The 26530-nt window shown below is 40.6% G+C and overlaps 1 protein-coding gene across 1 annotated transcript in view; it reads right to left on the reverse strand.

The window, feature by feature from the left end:
- Positions 1 to 26530, reverse strand: part of FNDC3B (fibronectin type III domain containing 3B) — a 316638-nt gene that overhangs the window by 114307 nt on the left and 175801 nt on the right. The window contains exons 4-6 of the mRNA XM_083363582.1: positions 16167 to 16243; positions 1556 to 1799; positions 623 to 919 (exon numbers count right to left, since the gene is read on the reverse strand). Of these exons, the coding sequence (XP_083219708.1) occupies positions 623 to 919; positions 1556 to 1799; positions 16167 to 16243 (618 nt within the window). The remainder of the gene's footprint in view (positions 1 to 622; positions 920 to 1555; positions 1800 to 16166; positions 16244 to 26530) is intronic.

Consider the following 26530-nt stretch of genomic DNA (forward strand, 5'->3'; position numbering starts at 1 on the left):
TGTCTACCTAAAAAAAGGCCGCTGAATGTGATAGGACTTAGGATAAGTACATCTGTGGACAAGGTGAGTTAGGAAGCAAGAACGGCGGTAATCCCTTTGGAGCTATTTTCATTGTGCAGTCTAACAAACATTGACTCAGAAGATGAAATTCAGTGGTCCCAGGTTGGGGAACATAAAATTGCAGCCTAAAAGAACAAGAATAAATATATCAGGTCTCATATCTGGTATGGTTTTGATCTAAAAATGTTTGCTAAAATGTGTAGCATGTAAGAACAGCTGGAGAGACCTGCTTTGTGTTTCTATGTGAAACAATGGTTTCCTCTTTCTTTTGAAAACTTGAGATTTAACAAACTCGTGTGTGTGTGTGTGTATACACATATACATACACATACATACATACACACACACACATTCACATACACATAAACACACATATTTATATATTTGCGCATGCACACACACACGCACACACACACACGTCTTTTCTACACATGGCCTGGGTCCCTTGTATTTCTTTATTTTTCTCCTAGGTTGTTTCCAGAAATCTGAAACGATAGGAAGAAATGCAAAAAGAAGAAGAAGAACGGAAAAGAAAGGGGGAGCAAAAGATGGGTGGTTTTACCATGCAAATCCTGGTCGCTGGTCTTGGGGCTGCTTCTTGCTCGGCGTTCCGCCTTTTTGACGATTGGCATCCCTCCTCCACTTACGCCTCCCATGCTTCCTGCCCCATTGGTGGCCCCGTTTTGAGCCTTGAGGGTACCATTGTAGACCGTCGTACATACTGGATGACTCTTGTAGATGGCTGGAGGGCTGTTCAAACGGTTCTGGCGATCAATCTGTCTGTCCTTGATTTTTTTGTGCTGGGGTTTGTTGTACTGATCTTCCCTGGTTATGTAACTTGACATTCCATATATGATTTCTGAAATGAATCAAGATCAAGGGATGCAGTTCAGATTCCAATGCAAATTCCATCTGCATTTATTTCCAGATCGTCCTTGATTTACAAGCAGAACTGAGCTTGCAATTTCTGTTGCTAAGTGAGACACTTGTTAAGTGAGGTTTGCTCCATTTTATAGCCACAGTTGCTAAGGGAATCACTGCAGTTGTTAAGTTAGCAACACGGCTGTTGAGTGAATCTGACTTACCCATTGACTTTGTTGGTCAGAAGGTGGCCAAAGGGATCACATAACCCCGGGACATGGCAACCGTCATAAATGTTGGCAATCAAGTTGCAGTGTCCTGGTGTCATGTGATTGCCATCTGTGACCTTCCCAGCTGGCTTCCGACAAAGTCAATGGGAAGAAGCTGGATTTGCTCAATCACCACACGATCCGCTTAAGAACGGCAATGATTCGCTCAACAACTGTGGGGAAAAAAAACAACAACCCAGAAAAATCTGACACAACTCACTTAACACCTGTCTCGCTCAGCAATGAAAACACTGATCCCAACTGTGGTTGTAAGTTGAGGACTGCTCGTGCCCGTCCTGTTTCAACAATTAAGACAGCGCAGCAAACATGTAACCTAGATTTGAAATGTTTACAGTTGAGTTTACCTTGCTCTCCATAAATGGTAGGCGGAAGATGATGCTGAGGAAAAAACTGAGGTGGTATATCTCCAGGCCCGGTAACAGGCGGGTAGAAAGCTGTATGAGAGTTATGGATGAAATGAGGATGATGAGTGAGGTATGGTGGTAAGTGGTGAGTGGGAGAAATGGCAGAAGGATAACTAGCAGGGTAGCACTCTGGAGATTGAGGCGTGACCACCACCCTCCGAACGCCTGTGCTGTCTTCTAATACCTGCAAAGGAAAAGCAGCTGGATGAATAAAATTAGCATATATATAGAGATCTTATACCTTCAATTCTACGTGCGAAAAAACCCGAATGACCAAAGATCTACACACACACACACACACACACACACACACACACACACACACACATATATATATATATATGTAGGGGATTCCGTCGAAACGTCGCCCCTACACCTTTAGTTCTACGCGGGGAAAAACCCGAATAACCAAAGATCCACATACGAACACCCGCGAAAACCTCAGAAAACACACACACACACACACACACACACACACACACACACACACACACACACACACACATATCTATATATCTATATCTATATCTATATCTATATCTATATCTATATCTATATCTATATCTATATCTATATCTATATCTATATCTATATATATCCTGAAATAATAACAGTCACGTGTCATTCTTTTCCTTCCATTAAATTGCAAGAGCCTTGGTGGAGCAGTGGGCTAATGCCTCCTTAAATAACACCAGCTGCCTGCAATTAGTGCAGGTTCGAGTCCCACCAGGCTCCAGGTTGACTCAGCTTTCCATCCTTCCGAGGTAGGTAAAATGAGGACCCAGATTGTTGGGGGCAATTAAGCTGACTTTGTAATAATGCCACTTGGGGGGGGGCACGAAAGCCCTAATAATAAGCAGGCATATACATAGAATGAAGGCTATTGCTAAGCACATTTGATTTGTGCTTAGATTGTAAGCCGCCCTGAGTCTTCGGAGAAGGGCGGGATATAAATGGGATTAAAATAAATAAATAAATAAATAAACAGAAAAGCTTTTTTTTTAGGGTAAGGAAGACCATGTCTATCTAAGATAATCCAATGCCAGAAATTTCCATGATAACAGCTCATAGCAGACATTCAGGCAGCCCTCCTAATTATAGCAAGGCATTTTGCAACTGCTTGAACAATCAGAATTTGAATGGAGATCAAAGTAGCGCCAGCATGCATAGGTTACTTGTCCTTTTAAAGGACACAATTTGTTTTTTTGCACGAATTCAAATGCCAACGTAAGGAACCGGGTGAATACCAACAAGTATCTTTCGTTCAATATTATTTGTGGAGTTTGATGACAGAAAAAGCAGGGATTTCAAAAACTAAGGCAATCAGACGTGTCAGAAATCAAGACTTAACAGCCAAAGCAGACATTATGCCTGTTGTGGTCTTTTTTTGTCATAGAATGCTCAGAACGGAGTTCCGGCACCTTTTTTGGATGGAACCTTATAGGGTAGGCAAGGTGGGTTGTATGACATGTGTGAATTCTGGCACCTTTTTCTGTTAAAAAAAACACCGTATATCACTGTGCAGAGGATATTTCATATAAAGTTCCAACTGGTTTGAAATGAAGTGGCCTGCTTGGTTTTGTGCAGACCCAGATGTATAAAGGTGTTCTCTCTCCTGCAGGAGCTGCACTGGCTGCCGATCTGCTTCCAGGTACAATTCAAGAAGCTGATTGTCACCTACAATGTCTTATAAGGCTTGCGACCAGGTTATCTGAAGGACTGTCTTTTTCCAGTCACATCTACCCGACCCAAGAGAGTGGGGAGACAGGGAAAGTTGCAAGAGCCGTCTCCTACAGAGGTACATCTGGTGGGACCCAGAAGGAAAGCCTTTTCTAGGGTGGCTCCTTCCCTTTGGAACATCATCCTCGAGATTAGATTGGCCTCCATTTTGATGCTCTTTCACAAGGCCCTGAAGACCTGGTTTTGCCAACAGGCCTGAGAAATCCAGAGTGGAATGGAGCTCTTTTACTGACTTGATTAATTTTTGTTGCCGGTAGGTAGGGATTATTGTTTTTATTGTTTGTATATTGGGTTTTACTTTTGTAAGTTGCCCAGAATCAGTGAGAGTGAGTGAGTGGCCCTACAAATTTTATTAAATAAATTCATTTGGATGGGTTGCTGGTTTTAAAAGCTAAAGGGCAAGAAGAATCTGTCTCTCTCATCCATGGATTGCTTCCAAATGTCTGTGTTGTCGGCAGATTGTGTTCCAAGATGCTGGAACTGGAGGTCCAGTTCTGAATCAAGTGATTGAAAGAAAAGTGCATGAGAGAAAAAGGAATAAGAGGAAGACAGTCAAACTGACTTGAGGGTCTACTTATTTTTCTTGACCAAAAGGAGAATCCTGGGTCATCTCCAAAGGGTGGATCTGTGTTGGTTAGAAAGTACTGCCTACTTAGTTGTTGTTGGGTTTTTTTTTTGAATGGTAACAAGGAAAAGGCAAACAAGCAGCTGTTGATGGTTGGCTTGCTTGCATTTTTCCTGCTGGAAAGTATAAAGGAATTTGGGCTATTAGAAAAAAAAAGTAGTGGCTGCCATCCAAAAAATGTTGGGAAGAATAAAATAATTTAGAAGTTGAATTCTATCGTTGGAACAGTTGATCGGACAGTTGCCACTACATCAGGTTTAATCCCCAGAAAGTTCCAAGTTCCAAGTGTCCTTGGCTTTCCAAGTTCAGCTATTCTCCTGAAAATGATGTAGCTTCAAAGATTCTAGCTTTAGATGAGCATGCCAAAAGATTCTGTCAAACGGTATATTAATTGTCCTTGGATTAAAGGAAGGTCTCACTTTGATTATTGCCATGGGAATTAGATGCTCCATACATCTGTCCTTTTGGACCTTTACCCAAGGCTTCATAAAGTGATTGAATCCGCAGTTACTTCAAGTCTTAGATAATCTATGTAATTTCAGAGGCCCATCAGTCCAATATTTCTAGCCTATAAATTATAAAAGTTCCCCCCATAATTTATCCCAAGAGGTTTGGATTATGTTAGAAATAAGGCTGAGCCAAAAGAGAGTGGAAACAAATGCATGGAAAAATTCAGGCAGTTCAGAAAAATAGTCAGTCTTTTAATTATTACTCAACTGGTAGATCTTCCCATATCTCATTACTTCTAATCCTATTCTAATTATTCCAACCCCTATTCCAATTATTATACACTTAGGATGGATTTCACATTGTAAATATGAATTTTGTCGGTACTTTTAAGAACTATGAAATATTGTGCTTTAATTATATTATCTGTTCTCTAAGCCAGGGGTCCCCAACCCCCGGTCCCTGGTCCAGTAATGGGCCGTGGCATGCCAGCAACTGGGCCGCACAAACAAAGCCCCATCCATGAAGCAGTACACCAAAGCACACCCCCTCCGGTCCAAGGAAAAACCTCTTTCCATGGAACTGGTCCCTGGTGCCCAAAAGGTTGGGGATCTCTGCCCTAAGCTGCTTACGTGAATAAATCAAGCAATGGTAATCCACCTTTGGCAGAAATCTGAGGTGTCATTTACAAAATGTTGGCTATATGGACAACATACAGCATTTTGGCTAAAGTAAGGGATACGTTGGGAGCAGTGGATGAATTGCTGTTCTTTTTAAGACTGAATTAAGGAGATGATTAACAAACATTTACTACATATTAACCAAGTATACTAGCACTACTCAGTCAATCATCTGTATCAACAACCTGTCTTCTTTTGTGACATTTCAATTAGTCCTAATAAAGGCATTAATTTTGTTCCCTAATGATAAGAACGGCTTCCCATTTGCTCTTTAGATATCTTTCATAGATTTTATGTCAAGCAGACTTTCTTTCCAGTTCTTCTGTCTTTTCCACCCGGTTCTGGCCTGGAGAAACTCATAATCCCATCTCCCCAGCCTCCCCCCACTTCCTCATTTTATGACCATGATTTTAGTTTGAAGGTAATTGTCATTTTATTGGATTAGGAATATTTATTGATTCTAATGTTTTATGCTGTAAGCTGCCCAGAGGCCATTTCAAAACCAGATGGGTGGCAAATAAATTTAACAACAACAACAACAACAACAACAATAAAATAATGTGAGAGTTGACTTGAGAGCCAGACTTTTCCAGAGCAGAGAGGCCAGTAATGTGAACAAATTAAACATTCATCCAGTTCAAGGCTCATTAGTGTAAGATGACAGATGCCAACCAATTATTTTAGTGTTTCCATCATAATTTCTAATAAAGGGTTTTTGTTTTTTTTAAAAAAACATTTTAAAGGAAAAAGAATGACCAGAAAACAAAAAGAAAACTGAGATTAAAAAGAATAAAATACCAAATAAAGCAGAAATTTACAAATATCACAAAACTAAAAAAAAATCTTTCAAAGCTTTTGATAAGAATTTTCAATAGTGCTGTAGTTTGGTTTTGCATGCTATGTCATTTTAAAGTTTCTTTTGCTTACAATTTCCCTATAATTTTAAATTTTCAGGTCATGATTAAAATTAAATTAGTATACAAGAAACAACACAGTATACAATGTGAAGCAAAATATAAAGTTACAATAATTTCTGTCTAGTCAAAAAAGTTTTGTGCTTACCACTGAAAACATTATGGTGTTTGTTTGTTTAAAAAAAATAAACTTCAAATTTCAGATCAGGTAGAAATTCATACATGGAAACATAATCCAACTATCGTTTACACATTGAATTAAATTCTAGGTCAGTTCTCCTTTTCAAATACATGGTTATTTCACACATCAAGACACAGTTTTGCAATTTGATGTGCTACTCTTTGACAGCTCTAAAGAGTTGTCTTGTGCCATGCCCAAGGTCTGAGTCCTTAAATCTAATCAAGCTTTGCCAAGTCAATTGTGAGGAATCCATTGCTGAGCTCCAGCCCATGAGCTTGCCAATAAGGCAGGCAAGACAGAACTATTTATTAAGGCAACATTTGTAAACAATCTTTCCAGCCTATCAAATGGTTGCACTCCTTAATGGCCTTGCTCCATGTTCTGTCACTAATTCCCCAGTGTGACATAGCAAAGAGAGTGTGTCAGCCAGAAAAAGATGGATGTTTCATTCCTTGGCTATACAGAAGAGGGAGGAAGTATGTGTAAAGCCAGAGAGGGAATCATCTTCCATTATTTTCCACTGTAAGCAATATTTTTAGGACGCCTCCTTTTTTGTTTGTGGTTTAGGCTGCTAGAACACACTAAAGAACCAACAAGTCACGTAGCATCACAAGGATTTGGCATGGAGGCAAGCAGATGAAAAAGGGCAACTATATCCTTGGGGACAGTGTTATCACTGCTTTTCTCTAAGTTTTTGTGAATTGGAGACAGCAGAGGACAGATGCTCGTGGGGGCTAGCCAGATGGTAGAAAGAAAAATAACAGAGGTATAAATACACATGGATGTCATTATCAGATTTACATCCTTCCTTTGGTTCTAGAACTCAAGCAAGCATATGTATATTTCTTGTGCCTATTTTCCACCGCCCTGTGAGGCAGTTGGGTCAAGAGAGATTGTCTAGTGCATTGATGGCGAACCTTTTAGAAGCCGAGTGCCCAAACTGCAACCCAAAACCCACTTATGTATTGTCGGGTGCTGGGTGGGCTTGGCCCATTGGGTGGGCGTGGCTGCGGTGGTAACAGCAGACTGGGTGGGACTAAAAAGTTCAATCAATTCCAACTTTGCGAGATCTTTTTTTTCCCTGCAAGAAGTTGAAATTTGATTGAACCTTTTTTCTTTTTTTCTTTTTTTCTTTTGCACACGGCAGCAGAGGCCTAAAGCGAAAAGGTTTTATGAAACACAGCTGAAAGCCTAGGACTGGGCGACAGCGTGCGTGCCCACAGAGAGGGCTCTGCATGCCACCTGTGGCATGCGTACCATAGGTGACTAGTGCAAAGTCACCCAATAGGATTTCATGGCTGATGGATTAGAGGACCCTAGGTCATCACACTCCTTACTTAAATCCGAATGCCTTAAGATTATCCTTTGAATAATTTGGGGTTTTCACAAGCGCATGCATGTGTCTGCAAGAAAGAATTTATTTGCATGAAAGTATCAGCCCATGAGTGGCCTTGAATTAACCCAGTGGTTCTCAACCTGTGGTCTTCGGACCTCTGGGGGCCACGATGTAGTCATAGAGGGCCTGTGAATGCTTGAAGAAATGTTATGATTTAAATCTTGAGTTAAGTCTTGGGGGTTCATGGCTATAGTCCGTGGCCAGAAAAATTATTTAAAGGGGGTTTGTGGTGAAGAAAATATTGAGAAGCACTGAATTAGCCTATTACAGATAATCCTCCATTAAGGATGGCAAATCGGGGCAGGAATTGCCATCACTAAGCAACACAGTCATAAAGTGTAATGTCACACAAAGGCTTTACTTGGTGATGGCAGTTATGGCAATCTTGGTTTCCATTGTTAAGTAAGGGTCATGCAGCCTGTTAAGTGAGGACCTCACATGACTTCCACCCAGCTGCCCTATTGGCTTTGCTTGTGAGAAACGAGAAGGAAATCTCAGAAATTGTGATCATGTGATTTGGTGATACTGTGATTAGAAGAACTCCAATGAGTGGTCATGAGTACAACTCATTCAGTGCCATCATACGTTTGAATGGTCACTGAATGTATGGTCATTAAATGAGATCACCCTAAAAGCCATTAGCCTTAGCTCCATCTCAGTTGGCTATTGTCTCTTTGCTTCACAATAGGCACAGCCACCAATGAAATGTCCATTCAAATGAATTAAGTAACTAACACTTACTACCTCAAAAGACAATTACAGCCAAAAGTAGTTAACCACGCTGATCGATGAAGTTGCTTGGATTAGCAACAAAACATCTCAGATTAACCAAGCTTGGTTCAGTTACCATGACTGAACCTTTAGACACTGATTAAAAGCCATGTATTCTAAATGAAGATGGGGTAATACAAGCAAACTCAATCCTAAAGTATTGTTATTTGCATCGAATTAACAATCTATGATATGTCTGGTTTTCATCATAATGGGGATGCAGAGCTGAAGACTAGACTGAGAAATCAAAACAATATCTCAAAAGCAATCCACTTCCATAATACCGTCAACAAAACTACAGGCATGTTTTCACTAGAAATCAAGACCAGCTTGACGGCTGCTCAGTCTGTCTGTCAAACTCTTACCCTGTTAGTCTAGACAATCTATTTATTTATTTATTTATTTAGTTGCATTTGTATACCGCCCTTTCCCTGAGGACTCAGGGCGGTTTACAGGGAATTAAAAAATCCAACATACAAAAGTTAAAACCATATTAAAAAATATTAAATTAACCCTGTACACAATTTAAAACCCAATTAAAAAATCTACCTGTAGTATCTAATAATAATATAGATTTGCAACAATATCAATCCTTCTGCTCCTTGCTCCCAGCCTTCTGGGCCAGTTCTGGAAGGAAGAGTTGCACCTTGCAAAGTCCACCAAGGAAAGGGGTTCTCATCCTCCCTTTAAGAGCGGTTTGCATTGATATAGGTTGAGAGGGAGAGATTGCTTCCTAGGCCCCTCTTTTTTGGGGTGACAAAGAACACAATTTTCTCCCCCCCCCGCCCCCCCCATCAACACCTACTCCAAACGGCTGTGATGGATCATTTGTCAGTCTGAGCAGTGTATTATTTATACTGTATCTTTTGACTTCAGGCTGGTCAATTCAGATTGTCAAGGTTCTATCCCAATTCCTGAATGAAGAGCCATCTGATCCAACTCTATTCTACAACAGTCAGAATAGAACACAACTGGACTCCAGCAGCCCAGGAATGACACATGGGTTGTATTCAACAATGAGCTCAGCATGGTTGTGCATTAACCTATTTTCTGCATCTGGAGAATACATCAAACCATAAACTGTCCAAAACAGTTGCGTCACAGAAAGCAAGTCAGAAAAAAGTAACAATGGTCAACATATCCCAAACTTAGCAAGTTTTATGTATGCAACCGGTAGATTTTTACCTGGCCCGATTAAGTATATTATTAAACATTCTGGCAAACAGATGAATAACTAATCAAGCCCTCCTGCATGTTCCATACCAACAAGTGATAACCTCTTTTTCTCCTGATCATTTTTATACAGCGTATATAATAAATGCAACATTTTAATCTGGATTTGCAATCAATGGGTAGCCGAGATAATGTTCAAGCATATTCTATCACGATCTGAAAGCTGGCATAATAAAATGGAAAAAAAGAGTCTAATGGCTTTTGTTTAACAGGTTATTCCTCCATGGGGATATCCGTTTTTAGCTCAATTTTCGAGATGTAGGCTTTTGAGGATATAGGCAAACTGAAGTCAAAATATGTTTTTCTTCGCAAATTGGAATGTTCTTATTTCCTTTACATTCATATCTTTCCAGGGCCAAAACAAACATGAGGCAAATTAAAAAATCACTCAATAATCCCATTAATTACCTACATCACTGTAGCTAGGCAAGAGCAAACAAGGGAAATACAGCTATTATAACATCAGCATCAACAAACAACAGGAAACTCAAGTGACTACTACGTGCTTCAAGCTGTTATTTTGTATGAAGTTATTTGCAAAGCAGAACGTTCATTTACCACATGGTGAGAAATAGATTTTGATTTAAGAGAGAGAGAGAGAGAGGTGGGAGGGAATATTATATAGGCTTTTCTTTTTACTATGCAAACCAGCTGCTTTATTTAAATGTTTTTTTTAAAAAAAAGAGTATTTCATGAAATTTGCTTTGCATAGGACTTGTGAACAATGACAAGCAATTGATTCCCTGGCAAACTGGGAGCCATTAAAGCTACACAAGTGCAGAAGAAACAGTTTTATACAAGATGAGATGTTTTGGCCCAGACTTGAACTTACTTTGACTGGCAGCTGCTTTCAAATCTCCCCCATCCTGTGCTATTTCTTCCTTTTAATTAGAGACTTTTAATGTAGTGCAACTGCAGCACTGAACCAATCCTGGTTGATATTGAAAGGTTAAGCATATTCAGATATAGTTAGTGCTGGATGAGAGATTACCAGAAATCCTACAAATGGAGACTAAATTTGGACATCTGGAAAATAGCTTCCTAGAGGAATGTAATGGCAAACCAAGCTCATCTATTGCCAAGAAAATCTCACAGGCATATTTGTGAAGTTACCAGAAGTGGAGCCTGACTTGCTTTAACTTCATTCCTACATAGTTCTTACTCCAATTCAGATCTTATTCAGATAATGACATAAGACTCTCATGCCTTGGCTACGACTTGTCTACTGTAACCTGCTCTACACGAAGCTATTAACTTGGAAGTGACAAGTAATACAGAGAGAGAGAGAGAGAGAGAGAGAGAGAGAGAGAGAGAGAGAGAGAGAGAGAGAGAGAGAGAGAGAGAGAGAGAGAGAATATTCCTATAGTACTTTATATTGCATATTGCAGGATAGGGTTCAGGGATGATGTATAATCAAAGTTTATACAAAGCATAAGAATGTTTAATAAAGCAGCAAATAAATACACTCTTTTAAAATTGTGACTTATTAAAAATGCTTGGAGAAAGGTGTGAATGTCTGTACGCAAGTATACATGTCTCTGTGCTGCTGCTCTCAGTTCCGCACTCCGTGACCGGGCAAGCAATTCTTCTGGTCAGCGCGAGTCAGGCGGTGCCTTGGCGGGAGCAAAGGCTCTCCCTTCCTACGGTTGAGCGGGGCACCTCTGGGGACCGCCTGCCCATCCTCTCGTCGGGGACCTGACAGCCAAGCATTGGAGGCGCCAGCATGGCCAGTACTAGAGAGAGCAACGGCGGTGGCTGCGGTAGCCACCCCAGGAGCTGATGAGAGTTTGCCTTCCATCACCCGTTCGCCGTCAGCCGCTTAACCACGGGTCGCCATCGCCTGCCTCCATTCAGCCCAGGGCTCCAGCCGAGCGGGAGTCATGTTTCTGTGGCGGCGGCAAGGGACTCGAGAAAACTTCCTGTCGCTGGGGAAGGACGACAAAGTCACCCCCGGCAGCGGCTGCCCGAGATGACGGGCGCGGGCTAGTCCCGCTCCTCTCATCAGGGACCTGTCAGCCAGCATTGGAGGCGCTAGCACAGCCAGTCCTAGAGAGAGCAACGGCAGCAGCTGCAGTAGCCGCCCCAGAAGCTGACGAGAGTTTGCCCTCCATCATCCGTTCGCCGTCAGCCGCTTTACCACGGGTCGCCATGCCTACCTCCATTCACCCAGCGATCCCGCCACCCAGCAGAAAAGAGAAAAGATCCGAAGGTTTTTTTCTGGCGTATAAGACGACCCCCCAACTTTTGAGGTGATTTTCATGGCTTAAAAAGTCATCTTATACGCCGGAAAATACGGTATATGTCTTAATCTTTGGTCTACCAAGCAACCTCAATGAGATTCTCTTTCAGTGTCTTGAAGCTATGTGAGAAGAGCAGCCTCAGACTCAGCTCTGATAAGACTGAGCAGCTGTGTATTTTTGGGCCATCTGGATACAGAGAATTTCTGCCTATGGTTATGGATGGAATCGCTCTACCCAGACACAATTCCTTCTAGGTGGGACTCATGGTTCCTGGTCAAAGAGCAGGTGGCAGTTGTGACTTAAGAACCCTGGCACAAATTTATCTTGGGGACCAGCTCCTCCTATTTTTCAATTAGGAGGCTATATGCCTACGCTGCTTTCATTTATCACCTGCTTCTTAGCTTGCCTACAGATGTTGTGGGGAGGGGGGTGAGAATGGAATGCAGGATTCAGACATCAGACTGCCAAGCCTTGGAAACCAAGGTCATCCAAGAAATGCTTATTGAGAACTGAAACACTCTTTCGTAACAATTGTCTGACCCCTTATTGGATAATGTGACCTGCACTATTTGGGGGGAGGGAGATTCTGTACTTTTATTATATTGATTTAGGCACCAATTAACCAGAGCTGGTTTTCCTTTCATCTCTGCTGAAATGATTTGCTCAATAAAGTTTTGTATTAGAGATTGGGTCATCTCAGCTATGCTTACTTCATTGGGTTCGTCAGTCGGAACCTTGACACCATACTCAAGGTTATCCATGCCAGAGTCACCTGTCATTTGGGTTAAATGTGATACACTCTACATAAGGCTGCCCTTGAAGACCACTCGAAAGCTGTATCTGGTCCAGATGGAGTAGCTTGAGTAGTTATGGCTGCATCTCACTGTTCTCATAAAACTAGTATTTAAGAGTGTTGCATTGGTTTCTGGGTACAATTCATGGTACCCTATATGGGATGTCTAAAAAATTCAGCTGGTGCAAAATACAGCTGTGCGAGCAGTTATGTGTGCTTCTAGAACATGTTACACCTCTGCTCCACAAGCTGCATTGGTTGCCAAACTGTTTGTGGGCCCAATTGAAGGTGCTGTTTTTATCTTTAACCTACTTCACGGCATGGAACTGAGTGATTTGAGGGACTGTCTGTCCCCGATTACATCTGCCTATGGTGGTTCCCATCATATTTGGCAGAAGAGGCTTGCTGCTCATCCTGTCTGTTAGAGAATTATACAGGTAGTCCTCGACTTACAACAGTTCTTTTAGTGACCATTCGAAGTTACAATGGCACTTAAAAAAAGTGATTTTTAAACATTTTGAACACAGTTACGACCATTACAGCAGCCTCATGGTTAGATAATCAAAATTCAGATGCTCAGCAACTGATTCATATTTATGACGGTTGGAGTGTCCCTGGATCACGTGATCATCTTTTTTTTGGACTTCTCACATGCAAAGTCCCTCCCTCCGTCCAGTGCGCTCTCACAGAGTGGGCCTCCTCAGGGTGCCTCCGATCAGAGAATGTTGATTGGTGGCCCCCAGGGGGAGGGCGTTCTCTGTGGGCGCGCCAGACCTATGGAACCGCTTGCCGGTCGAGCTCCGGATGGCCCCCGACCTTCGCTCCTTCCGGCGCGATTTAAAAACGTATCTATTTGAACAATCTGGCCTGGTTTGATGGGTTTAGGGTTGGATCTAATTTTAACATAGTTTTAATTATTGTATTATATTGGGCATAATTATTTAATTCTTTTTAACTTCTTTTTTAACTTTTGTATTTATATTCTGATATTTATTGCCCTGTACACCATCCTGAGTCCTTCAGGAGAAGGGCGGTATAAAAATTTAATAAATAAATAAATAAATAAAGTCAATAGGGAAGCCATATTCACTTAACAACTGTGTCACTAACCTAATAACTGCAGTGATTCACTTAACAACTATGGCCAGAAAGGTCATAAAATGGGGACAAAACTCACTTAACAACTGATTTACTTAGCAACAAAAATTTTGGGCTCAGTCATGGTCATAAGTTGAGGATTTGGCAGGTCCCAGGAGGCACGCCTTCTCCGTTGTGGCATCTGCCTTATGGAACATTTTCCTACACAAAGTAAAGTTGGATCCATCATTAATTGTTTCCCAGAGGTTTCTAAGACCTGGCCATGTAATCGGGCCTGGGGATCCGAGGGCATCAGTGGAATGTTGAGGTGGTTCCATTATTGTTGTTAACATCTAATCTCTATATGCTTTATGTTTTTTTTAAAAAAACTTTTTAATAATAACAGTTTACGTAGGTTTGTTGATTTATATCTTCATAGTACAAAGTCACATTTTGTGAGATGAGCGGCCATACAAATTTGATTAAAAAATAAGCAAATAAATTCAAGGTGCTGGTTAATACCTATAAAGACTTTCATGGTACATAGCCAGGTCATTTGAGGGACTTTCCTCCTTTCCTTACTTCTACCTGGCTAAAAGTTCTGTTAGGGTGGCCATGATCCAGGTCTAGTCACTTAAACCAGAGTGCCCCCAAAACTTTTGGGCACCAAGGACCGGTTCCCTGAAGAGAAGGTTTTTCCACGGACCGGAGGGGGTGTGGTTTTGCATGCTGCCTGCATCCCACAGATGGGGCTTCCCTTGTTTGCACACCCTGGTTTCTGGCATGCCATGGATCGGTACCAGTCTATGGCCCGGTGGTTGAGGACCCCTGACTTAAACAATGTCATCTTGTGGGTCGCAAGAGGCATGTCTTCTTTGTCACTGTGCCTGTCTAATGAAACAACATCTGTCCCTTCAAATTCAGATCAACTTCATTCTCTTTGTCTTTCTGAAAACCTGTTTTCTCTTAGGCATTAAGTCAAGGGATTTTGCGCCCATCTTGATGATTTCGGACAGTTTTATGCTCTCTGAAGTTGCCTCTGGCACAAGATGTTTTGCTATATTTTACATCTTTTTTGTTACTATTCATTGTTTTCAATCATGCACATCCCCTTAAGTTAGTATTGACTGGAAAACTCTAGAACTCAATTGCTTGATTACGGTAAATAAATAAATGTCCTAATAAAGCATAATTTGAAATAATTCATCAAAAATGAATGTCAAATATGATAATAAAATCATGACAGAATTATGAATAAATATCCCTTGAAGTAGGCTAGATCAAGAGATAGAAATGGCAAGGATTTTAGGAATGCACCTTATTGTAGTGAGGTAGATCATGGGTCTTCAAACTCGGCCCTTTTATGACTCATAGACTTCAACTCCCAGAATTTCTCAGCCAGGCATGCTGGCTGAGGAATTCTGGGAGTTGAAGTCCATGAGTCATAAAAGGGCCGAGTTTGAAGACCCCTGAGGTAGATTGTCAGAATTTTGAAAGCCTAAGTTACTCCCTGTTCCATAATATACCATTTTATTTTATAAAATAAAAATAAAATAAAAATCAAGGTGAGATAAATTTGAATTTCTTTCTCGTGCACTTTCTCAGAATCTGTTCTGCAATGGCTCCCTTTCTCCTTCCTTGTCCCCTAGGTCAGTTCTGCATTCCTTCACATGTTCAGCATCAGCAAAAGGACCATAACTATCTCATCCTGGAGCACTTAAAAGAAAATAAGCGGACAGGGCCTACCAGATGGAAATGGGAGAGTCTCTTTAAGATAGGCAGAACTCTGGATGTCTTCCCAGATTAACAAATACCTGGTCAGTTGCTGGAAACTAGCAACATTATTAAGAACATTACTTCAGCTCCTTCTGATCTATATGTTTAAATGTATGGAAATCAGTTACAGAGTGTATTTGATTTTTCTACCAAGACAGAAAGGAAAAACAATAAATGAAATCCTTATCCATTTTTGCAATGGAAATGCATTAAGCTGAAGTGGAAAAAGCAGTTGATACTCAACCCAAGAGATGACATAATAAACACTTCGTCTGACAGAGTAAAAAAACAGGAACTGTCACAATAAAAGAAGCCAAAATAGAATTACTAGAAATGCCTGACTTATAAACCAGTGTCAAAATTATCTTCCTTATGGCCTGAAAAAAAAGGCAATGAACTATAATGTCACAGTGAGTAAGAATTCTTTCCCTTCGGCTCATAGTAATTAAGTACCGGGCAAAGAGTTGCTGTTGCATATAAAATCTATGCTGTTTTTTAGATTTAACTAGTCATTGTCCACATACACTCACATCATGCCTTTGAAGCCAGTCTTGAAAGCTTGACATTTGACCGTTTTTCTTTAAACGAAAAGGAGAGAAATTACAGAAATGCCATTACAGAATTGGTGGAGATTACACAATCCAGCCGTGCTACATTCTACTGCTGAAGAAAGCATACCTGTGATATATAACCTGGAGGCACATGTATGGGAGGAATAGATCCATTGGGGGACATCATAGGTACCTCTGCAGGTCCTGTGGGACAGGAAAGAAGAAAATTAAACAACTGAGACACAATTAATGTAGTGCACTCTGCTGAAAATTTCCAGGATAATTTTGGTTTTGTTATAAAGCCCATTTGGGGGGGGGGGGGTTACATGGAAGAGAAAGTCACACTTTTATACTTATCTCCCCAGTTGAGAGAATCTATCTTGACTGGTTTTGTACTGGTTGCACATTAGAGTCTCCTGGCTTTGGGGGTAGATTATAAATACTAACAAATGATAGATAGACAAACTTGGGCTGCATCTGTCCTTATAATGGTATTGTTAATGTTGAAGCAACCACTGTTTCCAATGTGTTCTGGCTTTCTTTTGTATTCCAACTTATGCAAACCCTGCTTTCCTTCTCACACACCTACGTGATAGTTATGAGAATGCACAACTGTTTCTAAAGTAACATGAAAGAAACTAATACAAGGGCAGTAGCCACATCTCTCCAGGTACAAGAGTATTTTTGTTAAGGGTTTCTAAACACAGGTTTGTAGTAACCTTTCCAACACTCCTAGTTACAATCAAACACCTATGTCAACTTTGAGCAATTTGGATTATCATGCTGACATCCAGATCTGATTCACAAAGCTTGAGTATCAAACATGGGTACATCTTGGTTTACATTTGGAGTAACAACGTGAGGCTGAAATAATCATACTGACTTATCAAACATGAGGCTGAAATAATCATACTGACTTTCATGACTGATAGGTTTTCATCCAATAGTAATAGCTCTTGCTAGTGTATATCTCAAAATCTAAACTGCACCAGAAATTGTTGATTGATGCTTTACAATGGTAATAAAAACTTAGGTGTTACTACATACTACAAAATAATTTTGGAGAATTACATTCACAGGGAGCTATTCAGACGTAGTGAAGACATTTAAGGAAGCATCTATATAACAACTTAAAAAATCTGAATGGTTCAATAAATCAGAATTATGATCCTTCAAAGATATGCTCAGATATGCTGAAGATACCTATTTGATGATAGCTAGAGAAGAAGACTTAAGGAGACTCTTGCTGATGGTCAAAAACCAGATAATGTCAACAGGCAACCCAGTGGGAAGTTAAACAACAGGAAGGTGACAGTATCAAACTTAATTTTTCATAATCACAAAAACTCACAAGAATGATATTTGTAGCCATGGAATAAAAGGATGTCTACTATTTGAGAGAACTAAGGTAGATCTAGACCAGAGGTCTACAAACCCAAGACTTGTGGGCTTCAACTCCCAGAATTCCCCAGTCAGCATGGCTGGCTGAGGAATTCTGAGAGCTGAATTTCAGAAGTCTTAAAGTTGCCAACTTTGGAGAAATATTAAACTGCAGAGATAGAATACTGACAACTTAAGAAGATGTTATCAAGGCAATATTTATTCCAAATGTAATATCTCTTTGGGTAATCACCAAAACTGAACAATGAAAAGTTGATTCCTCTGAACTGTGGTACAGTACTAGAGAAAATTGTTGAGGAACCTTGGAATGCAAGAACAAACATCCCTACGCTGCTTACAATCACCTTGGGTGACTATATAAATGCTCTAAATAAATAAACCTGTCCTAAATGAAATAAAAGTAGATCGCTCATTGGAAACATCATTAATGAAATTAAAACTATGATATTTTACACACACAACGGAAAAGTATTGGAGAAGACCTTGAAGTTTGGAACAGGGAAGGCAATTAAGAGAGACTGACATAAAACAAGACAGAATAGAATAGAGCTGGAAGGGATCTTGGAGGTCTTCTAGCCCAGTCCACTGCTCAAGCAGGAGAACCTATACCATCTCAGACAAGTGATTGTCCAGTCTTTTTTTAAAAGCTTCCAGTGATGGAGCACCCACAACTCCTGAAGGCAAGCTGTCCACTGGTTAATTGTTCTCACGGTTAGGAAGTTTCTCCTTAATTCCAGGTTGCTTCTCTCTTTGATCGGTTTCCAATCATTGTTTCTTGTCCTGCCCTCTGGTGCTTTGGAGAATAAGTTGACCCCCTCTTTTTTGTGGCAGCCCCTCAAACACTGGAATACTGCTATCATGTCATCCTATTTCTTCTTTTATTTAGACTAGCCAAACCCAAGTTCTGCAGCCATTCTTTGTATGTTTTAGTCTCCAGGCCTTTGATCATCTTAGTTGCTCTTCTCTGAACTTTTTCCAAAGTCTGGACATCTTTTTTGTTGTATGTGTAAGATGGCTAGTGACTGTCACTGATGACATAAGCATAAATTTACAAGAACTCAAGGGAACTATTACTGATGCAGAAAAGTGATGTTCATTGGGTTATAAAAAGTCAGAAGCAACTGAAAGATAGAACAACAATTGATACAGAAAAACTCAGTCAATTCACAGAGTACAAGATACAAGCTAGAGACATCAAATTCAAAACTTGGTTGTTGCTATTTATGGCACACTAACTCTTGATCCTACCTAGAGATCCAGCTATGTGCAGAAACATTCACCAAGATCTGCAAGCAACGTTTAGGTTGTATAAATAACATAGTAAACCATATAATGTGAATACTGTCCTCACGTAAAAGAAACAGTTGCAGCTTAGTTTTGAAATGTCTGACACTACTCTCTGAAAAAAGGCACAATGTGAGAGTTAAACACAGACCAAATTGCCACTCACATGGATGAAGTTTTTGACATCTGCATTTAGATATTTTTTTTATCACAGTCACATTCAGTTTTACATATGTGAAGAACTATCTCAGGAACATATGAAAATCACACAACTCATCACCTCAGTGTTCCAGATTATAACCAAAGAATGTGGTTATATAAGCAAGAGACTTAAAAGTTTCCACTCAAAGCTCCAGCCTTGGATGTGAAAAAATCCTTTCTGGAGGATCAAATATAAATATAGCCACGCATGTAACATAAGGATTAGAATCCTGAACTAAAAGTTACATAAATCTAGGTAAAATGGAAAATAAAAACCACAGACATAATACCTTAAAAGTAAACTTCCTTAAACTGTTAACCTCCAGTGATCTTGGGATCCTAATTCCTAGAGTTCTTTTCTGGGAATTGTACTCCCAAAACATCTAGAGGAAAATCTATTGGGCAGAGACTTTGTTTAGAAGAGAACAGGCCAACTAGTTTCACTAATGTCATAAATCATCCAAAGTTACAAGGCTAGAATTCTGCCCAAATTTCTACTGTAAATAAAAATGGTGGGAATGGGAGCAACTTACGGGAGCAATTTATGACCTTACCCACTGGCTTTACCAATGACTTCCCTAGTGGGAAGCTGGTAGGGAAAATCACAAATGGCAATCACATAATCAAGGGACTCTGCACCCCTTGGCAAGTAAAAGTCTGTTGTCAAGGTGCCAAATTGCAATTATGGGGCTGTGGGGAGGCTGTGATGATTGTTGACTGGTTGTAAATTCCCCATGTTCTGTACTGTTATAACTTGGAAGAGTTTCTGAATGAAAATGGCCATAACTTGAGGACAACCTATATACACATAAACAACAGCTCATGAGGTTGTTGCAAGTAAAGAAGGAGACTGCAAAAGTTGGGTTGAAAGTAAACATTAAGAAAACCAAGATCATGGCATCCGGCCCTCTCAATTCCTGGCAAATAGATGGGGAAGAAATGGAGGTAGTGACAGATTTTATTTTCCTGGGCTCCAAGATCACCGCAGACGGGGTGAAATTAAAGAAATTAAGAGACGCTTGCTCCTGGGGAAGAAATCCATGGCAAATCTAGACAGCACACTAAAAAGCAGACTCATCACCCTGCCAACAAAAGTGCGTATAGTCAAGTCTATGGTCTTCCCAGTTGCAATGTATGGCTGTGAAAGTTGGACCACAAGAAAGGCCGAGCACCAAAGAATTAAGGCCTTTGAACTCTGGTGCTGGAGAAGACTCCTGTGAGTCCCTTGAACTGCAAGGCGATCAAACTGGTCAGTCCTAGAGGAGATCAACCCTGACTGCTCTTTAGAAGGTCAGATCCTGAAGTTGAAACTCAAATACTTTGGCCACCTAATGAGAAGGAAGGACTCACTGAAGAAGTGCCTAATGCTGGGAAAGATTGAGGGCAAAAGAAGGGGACAACCGAGAATGAGGTGGCTGGATGGAGTCACTGAAGAAGTAGGCGTGAGCTTAAATGAACTCCAGAAGATGGTAGAGGACAGGAAGGCCTGGAGGAACGTTGTCCATGGGGTTGCGATGGGTCAGACATGACTTCTCAACTAACAACAACAACAACAACAACAACAATATATAAGAAATGAGCTGGAAAGGGAAAAAAAACCCAGAATAAATCCCCATTAAATTCTCCTCACAGGAATAAAAGAAGCATTAAAATCCATCACTTAGCTGAGATTAATTTACACAGGGCTACATCTTGGCTGGGACGCGGTGGCTCAGTGGGTTAGGACGCTGAGCCTGTTGATCAGAAGGTCGGCAGTTTGGCGGGTCGAATCCCGAGTGCCGCGTAACAGAGTGAGCGCCTGTTACTCGTCCCAGCTTCTGCCCACCTAGCAGTTCGAAAGCACGTAAAAATGCAAGTAGAAAAATAGGGACCGCTCCGGTGGGAAGGTAACAGCGCTCCGTGCGCCTTTGGCATGTAGTCATGCCGGCCACATGACCACGGAGACGTCCTCGGACAAGCGCTGGCTCTTCGGCTTTGAAACGGAGATGAGCACCGGCCCCTAGAGTCGGAAACGACTAGCACGCATGCGCGGGGGAACCTTTACCTTTACCTTTTTACATCTTGGCTTGAGTATTATATGCAAGGCAACCTGAAATGAGTCTTGCCTAAGCAAATGTCTATGGAGATTCTCAGTCATCCAGGTCATAGTTGTCTCATGTGCTTTTTTTTGTTCAAAAGGCTTCCTTGAGGAAACAGAAGACGACATTTCGCTTCTCATCCAAGAAGCTTCATCAGTTCTGATGGTGGGGGGGGGGAGAATAGAAGGATAAGTGCTGATAGTTGAGACTGGATGGTGGGGTGATGGTGAAGGTGGTTGGGATCAAACTGGATGGAGGGGGAAATGGAAGGATTGCATTTCTTTGCAGTCATCTGGTCATTAGTACTCCCTTAGAGTGCTGAGAGCTCTATTGTGGAAACTTGGGGGGGGGGGTTCATCCGTGCTGCTTTTGAATTTGGCAGAACTTGAATTTGGAATTATTTTAATTGGGACAGCCAGCTAATCACGGATAAATAAATATAAAACAATAATCAGATTTAATTCAGATCCTGAGGATCTGCTGCTTGAGGCAGGTGCTGTGTGTCAGTGTTTCCCAAAATTAACATACTATTTTCCACTTTTAGTTCAAAGCAGCTGCTACATGCTTTTATATTCAAGTTCCCTTTACAAAAGACTTATTTTAGCCTCTCTCTCTCTCTCTCTCTCTCTCTCTCTCTCTCTCTCTCTCTCTCTCTCTCTCTCTCTCTCTCTCTCTCTCTCAGAGAGATCATCCTATGTGCGCTTTGTAAGCAGTCTCTTAACTGCAGGTGTGACCCTCAGACTGTTAATATCATTTTGATAAAGAGTTTAGAGAATGCTGGAAGTGTGGATGATTTATTACTAAAGGATGATTTCACTGCCTTGATGTCAATACTGCAAAAATAACTTACTCATCTTTGTTGCCTGTTATCCAAACAACTACTATTGGTAACTCTATCTGAAGCCTGAAACCTTCTCTTGCCTATAACAATTCCTTGGTTCTTTTAAAAGACTAATATTGGTGTGCATAAATGAATGCTCAGCCCACACAAAGGACACTACAATCCAATAGCTAGAAGTCCACTTTTTAATATCCCTGCTTTCCCTAAACCAGTGTTTCTCACCCTTATCAACTTTTAAAGATGTGAATTCCCCAGGTAGACATTATGATATCTCCAACAGATGACCATCCTGTCTCTGTTTAAATATCTCCAGTGGAAGAGAATCTATCACGTTCCAAAGCAATTGTTCCACTGTTGTTATAAGTCAAGGACTCCCTGTATTAGGTTTGACTCCTTATATAAGGGTATTTTATGAATGGCTACACCACCCCTTCATGGATTACTGCCTTGTCGTGGCGAAGCGGCTTGCGTAATTCAATGAAGCTATGAGCTATGCTATGCAGGGCCACCCAAGACGGACAGGTCATAGCAGAGAGTTCTGACAAAACGTGATCCACTGGAGAAGGAAATGGCAACCCACTCCAGTATCTTTGCCATGAAAACCCCATGGACAGTACCAAAAGGCAAAAAGATACGATGCTGGAAGATGAGCCCCTCAGGTCGGAAGGCGTCCAATATGCTACTGGGGAAGAGCAGAGGGCTAGTACTAGTAGCGCCAGAAAGAATGAAGCGACTGGGCCAAAGCCGAAAGGATGCTCAGCTGTGGATGTGTCTGGTGGTGAAAGGAAAGTCTGATGCTGTAAAGATTTTTTCTCCATAGGAACCTGGAATGTAAGATCCATGAATCAAGGCAAGCTGGACATGGTTAAACAAGAGATGACAAGACTGAACATCGACATCTTAGGAATCAGCGAACTAAAATGGACAGGAATGGGTGAATTTAATTCAGATGACCATCAGGTATACTACTGCGGGCAAAAATCCCTCAGAAGAAATGGAGTAGCCTTCATAGTCAATAAAAGAGTAGGAAAAGCAATACTGGGATACAATCCCCAAAATGACAGAATGATCTTAGTTCGAATCCAAGGCAAACCATTCAATATCACAGTAGTGCAAGTCTATGCTCCAACCACCGGTGCTGAAGAGGATGAAATTGACCGGTTCTATGAAGCCCTACAGCACCTTATAGAACTAACACCAAAAAATGATGTCCTTATCATCATGGGGGATTGGAATGGTAAAGTAGGAAGCCAAAAGATAACCAGAATAACAGGCAAGTTTGGCCTTGGAGTACAAAATGAAGCAGGGCACAGGCTGATAGAATTTTGTCAAGAGAATACGATGGTCATAGCAAACACTTTTTTCCAACAACCCAAGAGACGGCTCTACACATGGACATCACCAGATGGTCAGCACAGAAATCAGATTGTCTATGTGCTCTGCAGCCAAAGATGAAGAAGCTCTAACCCAACAAGCTTGGTTCTATTAACCAGGGGTAGGCAACCTTGGCTCTTTTATGACTTGTGGACGTCAGCTCCCAGAATGGCTGGTTCATAAAAGAGCCAAGGTTGCCTACCCCTGTTCTATTAGATCCTTACCTGATCTCATTAACTAAGGTAGTTATGCAAAACTATTGTACACTCGCATACATAATTTAGTATCTCCTTAAAAGCTTTTCTAAAGAATGGCTTTCACTATGGTAATCATGTACCACAGTCAATTCACATTTGGTCTGCCTAAGAAGAATGGACGGTACTATAATATATGAAGAGCTATTGGAGTTATCTAAATACTAAAGAAATAAACAAGAAACCAATTATTTCTGCGACTTATTAGATGGCACACTAATTACTTTGCCTTATTGAGTGAATGGTTTTAAATCCAGCAGCAGAACCATGTCCTTCAAGTTTGCATCACTTTCCAGAAATAATCACAATTCCGCTCTGATGCAAGTGGTCATATCCTATGACTATCTTCCTTTTTTTCTTCTTCTCCAGAATGAAGTCATGTCTTGTTTCAGGAAATTCTGTCTGATTAATCACCCTCTCATTTTTAATTCCCAACTCCTTTGCAACAAAGGTTTTTTTTTGCTATTTGGCACAGATCACAATATTTGCTTGCTCATATATCACTTTTACATACCAGTAGTCATTAATTAATTCATGTATATTCTTTATTACTTTAGTTCTGTGAGGAAGCATCTAGAAATACTGCCTCATGTTATTTTGGTTTTCATTGTTACTCCAGTCCAGCTTTCCTCAACGAAACAGGTTCTAGATTTCTTTGGCCAAAACTCCCATCATCCCCAGCCAACATGGTCAATAGATGCCCTTTTGAGGGTTTCTTCTTTCCCTGAAAAATTCCACAGAAGTTTCTTTTTACATGAAAATTCGAATTTCTCCCAGTGTTACGTTTAAATTTTGAAATTTATACTGTACTATTATACCTGAGTTATATTCTTCAGTTTTTTTAGTGTAAAATTCAGTTAAGGAAGCCTGTAAGTTTCTTTTATGTTTCTTGCCAGTATTTTTGTCATTAAAAAGAACAGCATTTTATGATATGGAGCACAGCCAAATACCCACTATAGAGAATTTACCCTTCACAGCCATAATAACCATTTTGACCACCTGTTTCATTTGTCAAGTGTTGGCTTTAAAACTAAGCTCATGAGTGACTTAACTTTCAGAGAGTTCTTAAAGCTCCAAAGCCTACACAAATCAAGTAGAACAGTCAAAAGTTTCCAAATTGTCCATTTCATTGTTAAAACCAGTAGCCAGTTAGCCTTTTTGAAAGGCACAAAAACCTATGCTACTGGAATCGTGTACTTGGCTTTATGGGATGTAAATATAGAAATTCATCAGTATGATATAAAAATATATATAAGATGCACAAGATGTAATGTTCAATTCCATTCCATTTGATATGGACACACACCTCATTAGACTCGGGATGGTTTACAAAATCCAAAACCCAGTTTAAAGAGTTAAATTATTCTCCAAAGCACCAGAGGGCAGGACAAGAAACAATGGTTGACAACTGATCAAAGAGAGAAGCAACCTGGAATTAAGGAGAAAGTTTGTAACAGTGAGGACAATTAACCAATGGAACAGCTTGCCTTCAGAAATCATGGGTGCTCCATCACTGGAGGTTTTTAAGAAGATACTGGACAGTCACTTGTCTGAGATGTTATAGGTTCTCCTGCTTGAGCGGGGGGCTGCACTAGAAGACCTTCAAGGTCCCTTCCAGTTCTATTCTATTCTATTCATGTTAAATATATGGAATATGGGATTTTCTATATGACCTACTTTAAATAACCTAAGTAGCATCCAGTTCAATTAAGTTGCTTCAAGAATTTTTTTAGGAGGGGTTCTTAGTTTTAGATCATGTTAACAGAAGAAACAAAGTTGGAAGGGACCCTGGAGGTCTTCTAGTCCAAACTCCTGCTCAGGCAGGAAACTCTACACCACTTCAGACAAATAGCTGTCCAAATCCTTCTTAAAAACCTCCAGGGTTGGAGCATTCACAACTTTTGGAGACAACCCATTCCACTGATTAATTGTTCTAAGTGTCAGGAAATTTCTCTTTATGGCTAGGTTAGTCCTCTCCTTGATAAGTTTCCATCCATTGCTTCTAGTTCTGCCTTCAGGTGCTTGGGAGAATAGGTTATCTCCCTCTTCTTTGTGGCAACCCCTTAGATGTTGAAACACTGCTACCGTGATATAGTGTTCTTATTTATTTATTTGACTTTACGGCTAAGAATCATAACTCTGGATAGCTCACAACAGCAACAGTCCCAGGATCTTCTGTATCAATCCTGTGAGTGATTGTTTATTACCGATGAACGCACTACTGATATTGCTTTTAGCATGGCCAAGCTACCGAACTAAGCCACTAATTTAATTTCCCTTTCTTGAGGTCATTTGTTCTTCTTTCCTATTCTGATGCCAGTATTATGATGCACATCACTACTGATTTGTTTGAAAAGACACAAAATATTCTCAAGAGGGTATGTGGCCTGAAAATGCAGTCAAGCACAAGTGATCCGAATGGGAATTATTTAATGAAAGCTGAGGTCTCTTGGGTCATGATAATAAGATGGCTGTAATGTGATGAATAAGAAGCAAGCCTTCACCACAAATTACTTAACCAGCTGAGGTATCCTATAATATTAAGGAGTGATCAATGTGCTGATACATTCAGTCTCGAAGTGTGGATTTGTATGTGACCCGTGAACAAGCAAGCAATCAGTCGGATGAGCAGGATCACAAAATTTGCTGATGTATACTAATAAAAATTAAGAGCCCAGGCTGTCACACAGATCCCTTTGAAGGCCAGACAAAATATATGTGACTCAAATATAGTCCCAGTAGTCCTTGACTTGCAAGCATTTATTTAATGATTGTTCAAAGTTACAACAGCGCTGGAAAAAGTGACTTATGACTTTCACACTTCCAACTGCTGCAGTATCCCCATGGACACATGATCAGAATTTGGATGCTTGGCAACTGTCCCAAGATCAAGTGATCATCTTTTGTGCCCTTCTGACAAGCAAAGTCAATGGGGAAGCCATTTCACACCCATATTACTAACTTAACAACTGCAGTGAGTCCCTTAACTATGTGAAGAAAGGTCACAAAATTGGGCAAAGCCCATACGTCGGAAACTTGACAGCTCCCTTAACAACTG

This window comes from Vipera ursinii, assembly GCF_947247035.1.
Source record: "Vipera ursinii genome assembly, chromosome: 5".
Taxonomy (NCBI): Eukaryota; Metazoa; Chordata; class Lepidosauria; order Squamata; family Viperidae; genus Vipera; species Vipera ursinii.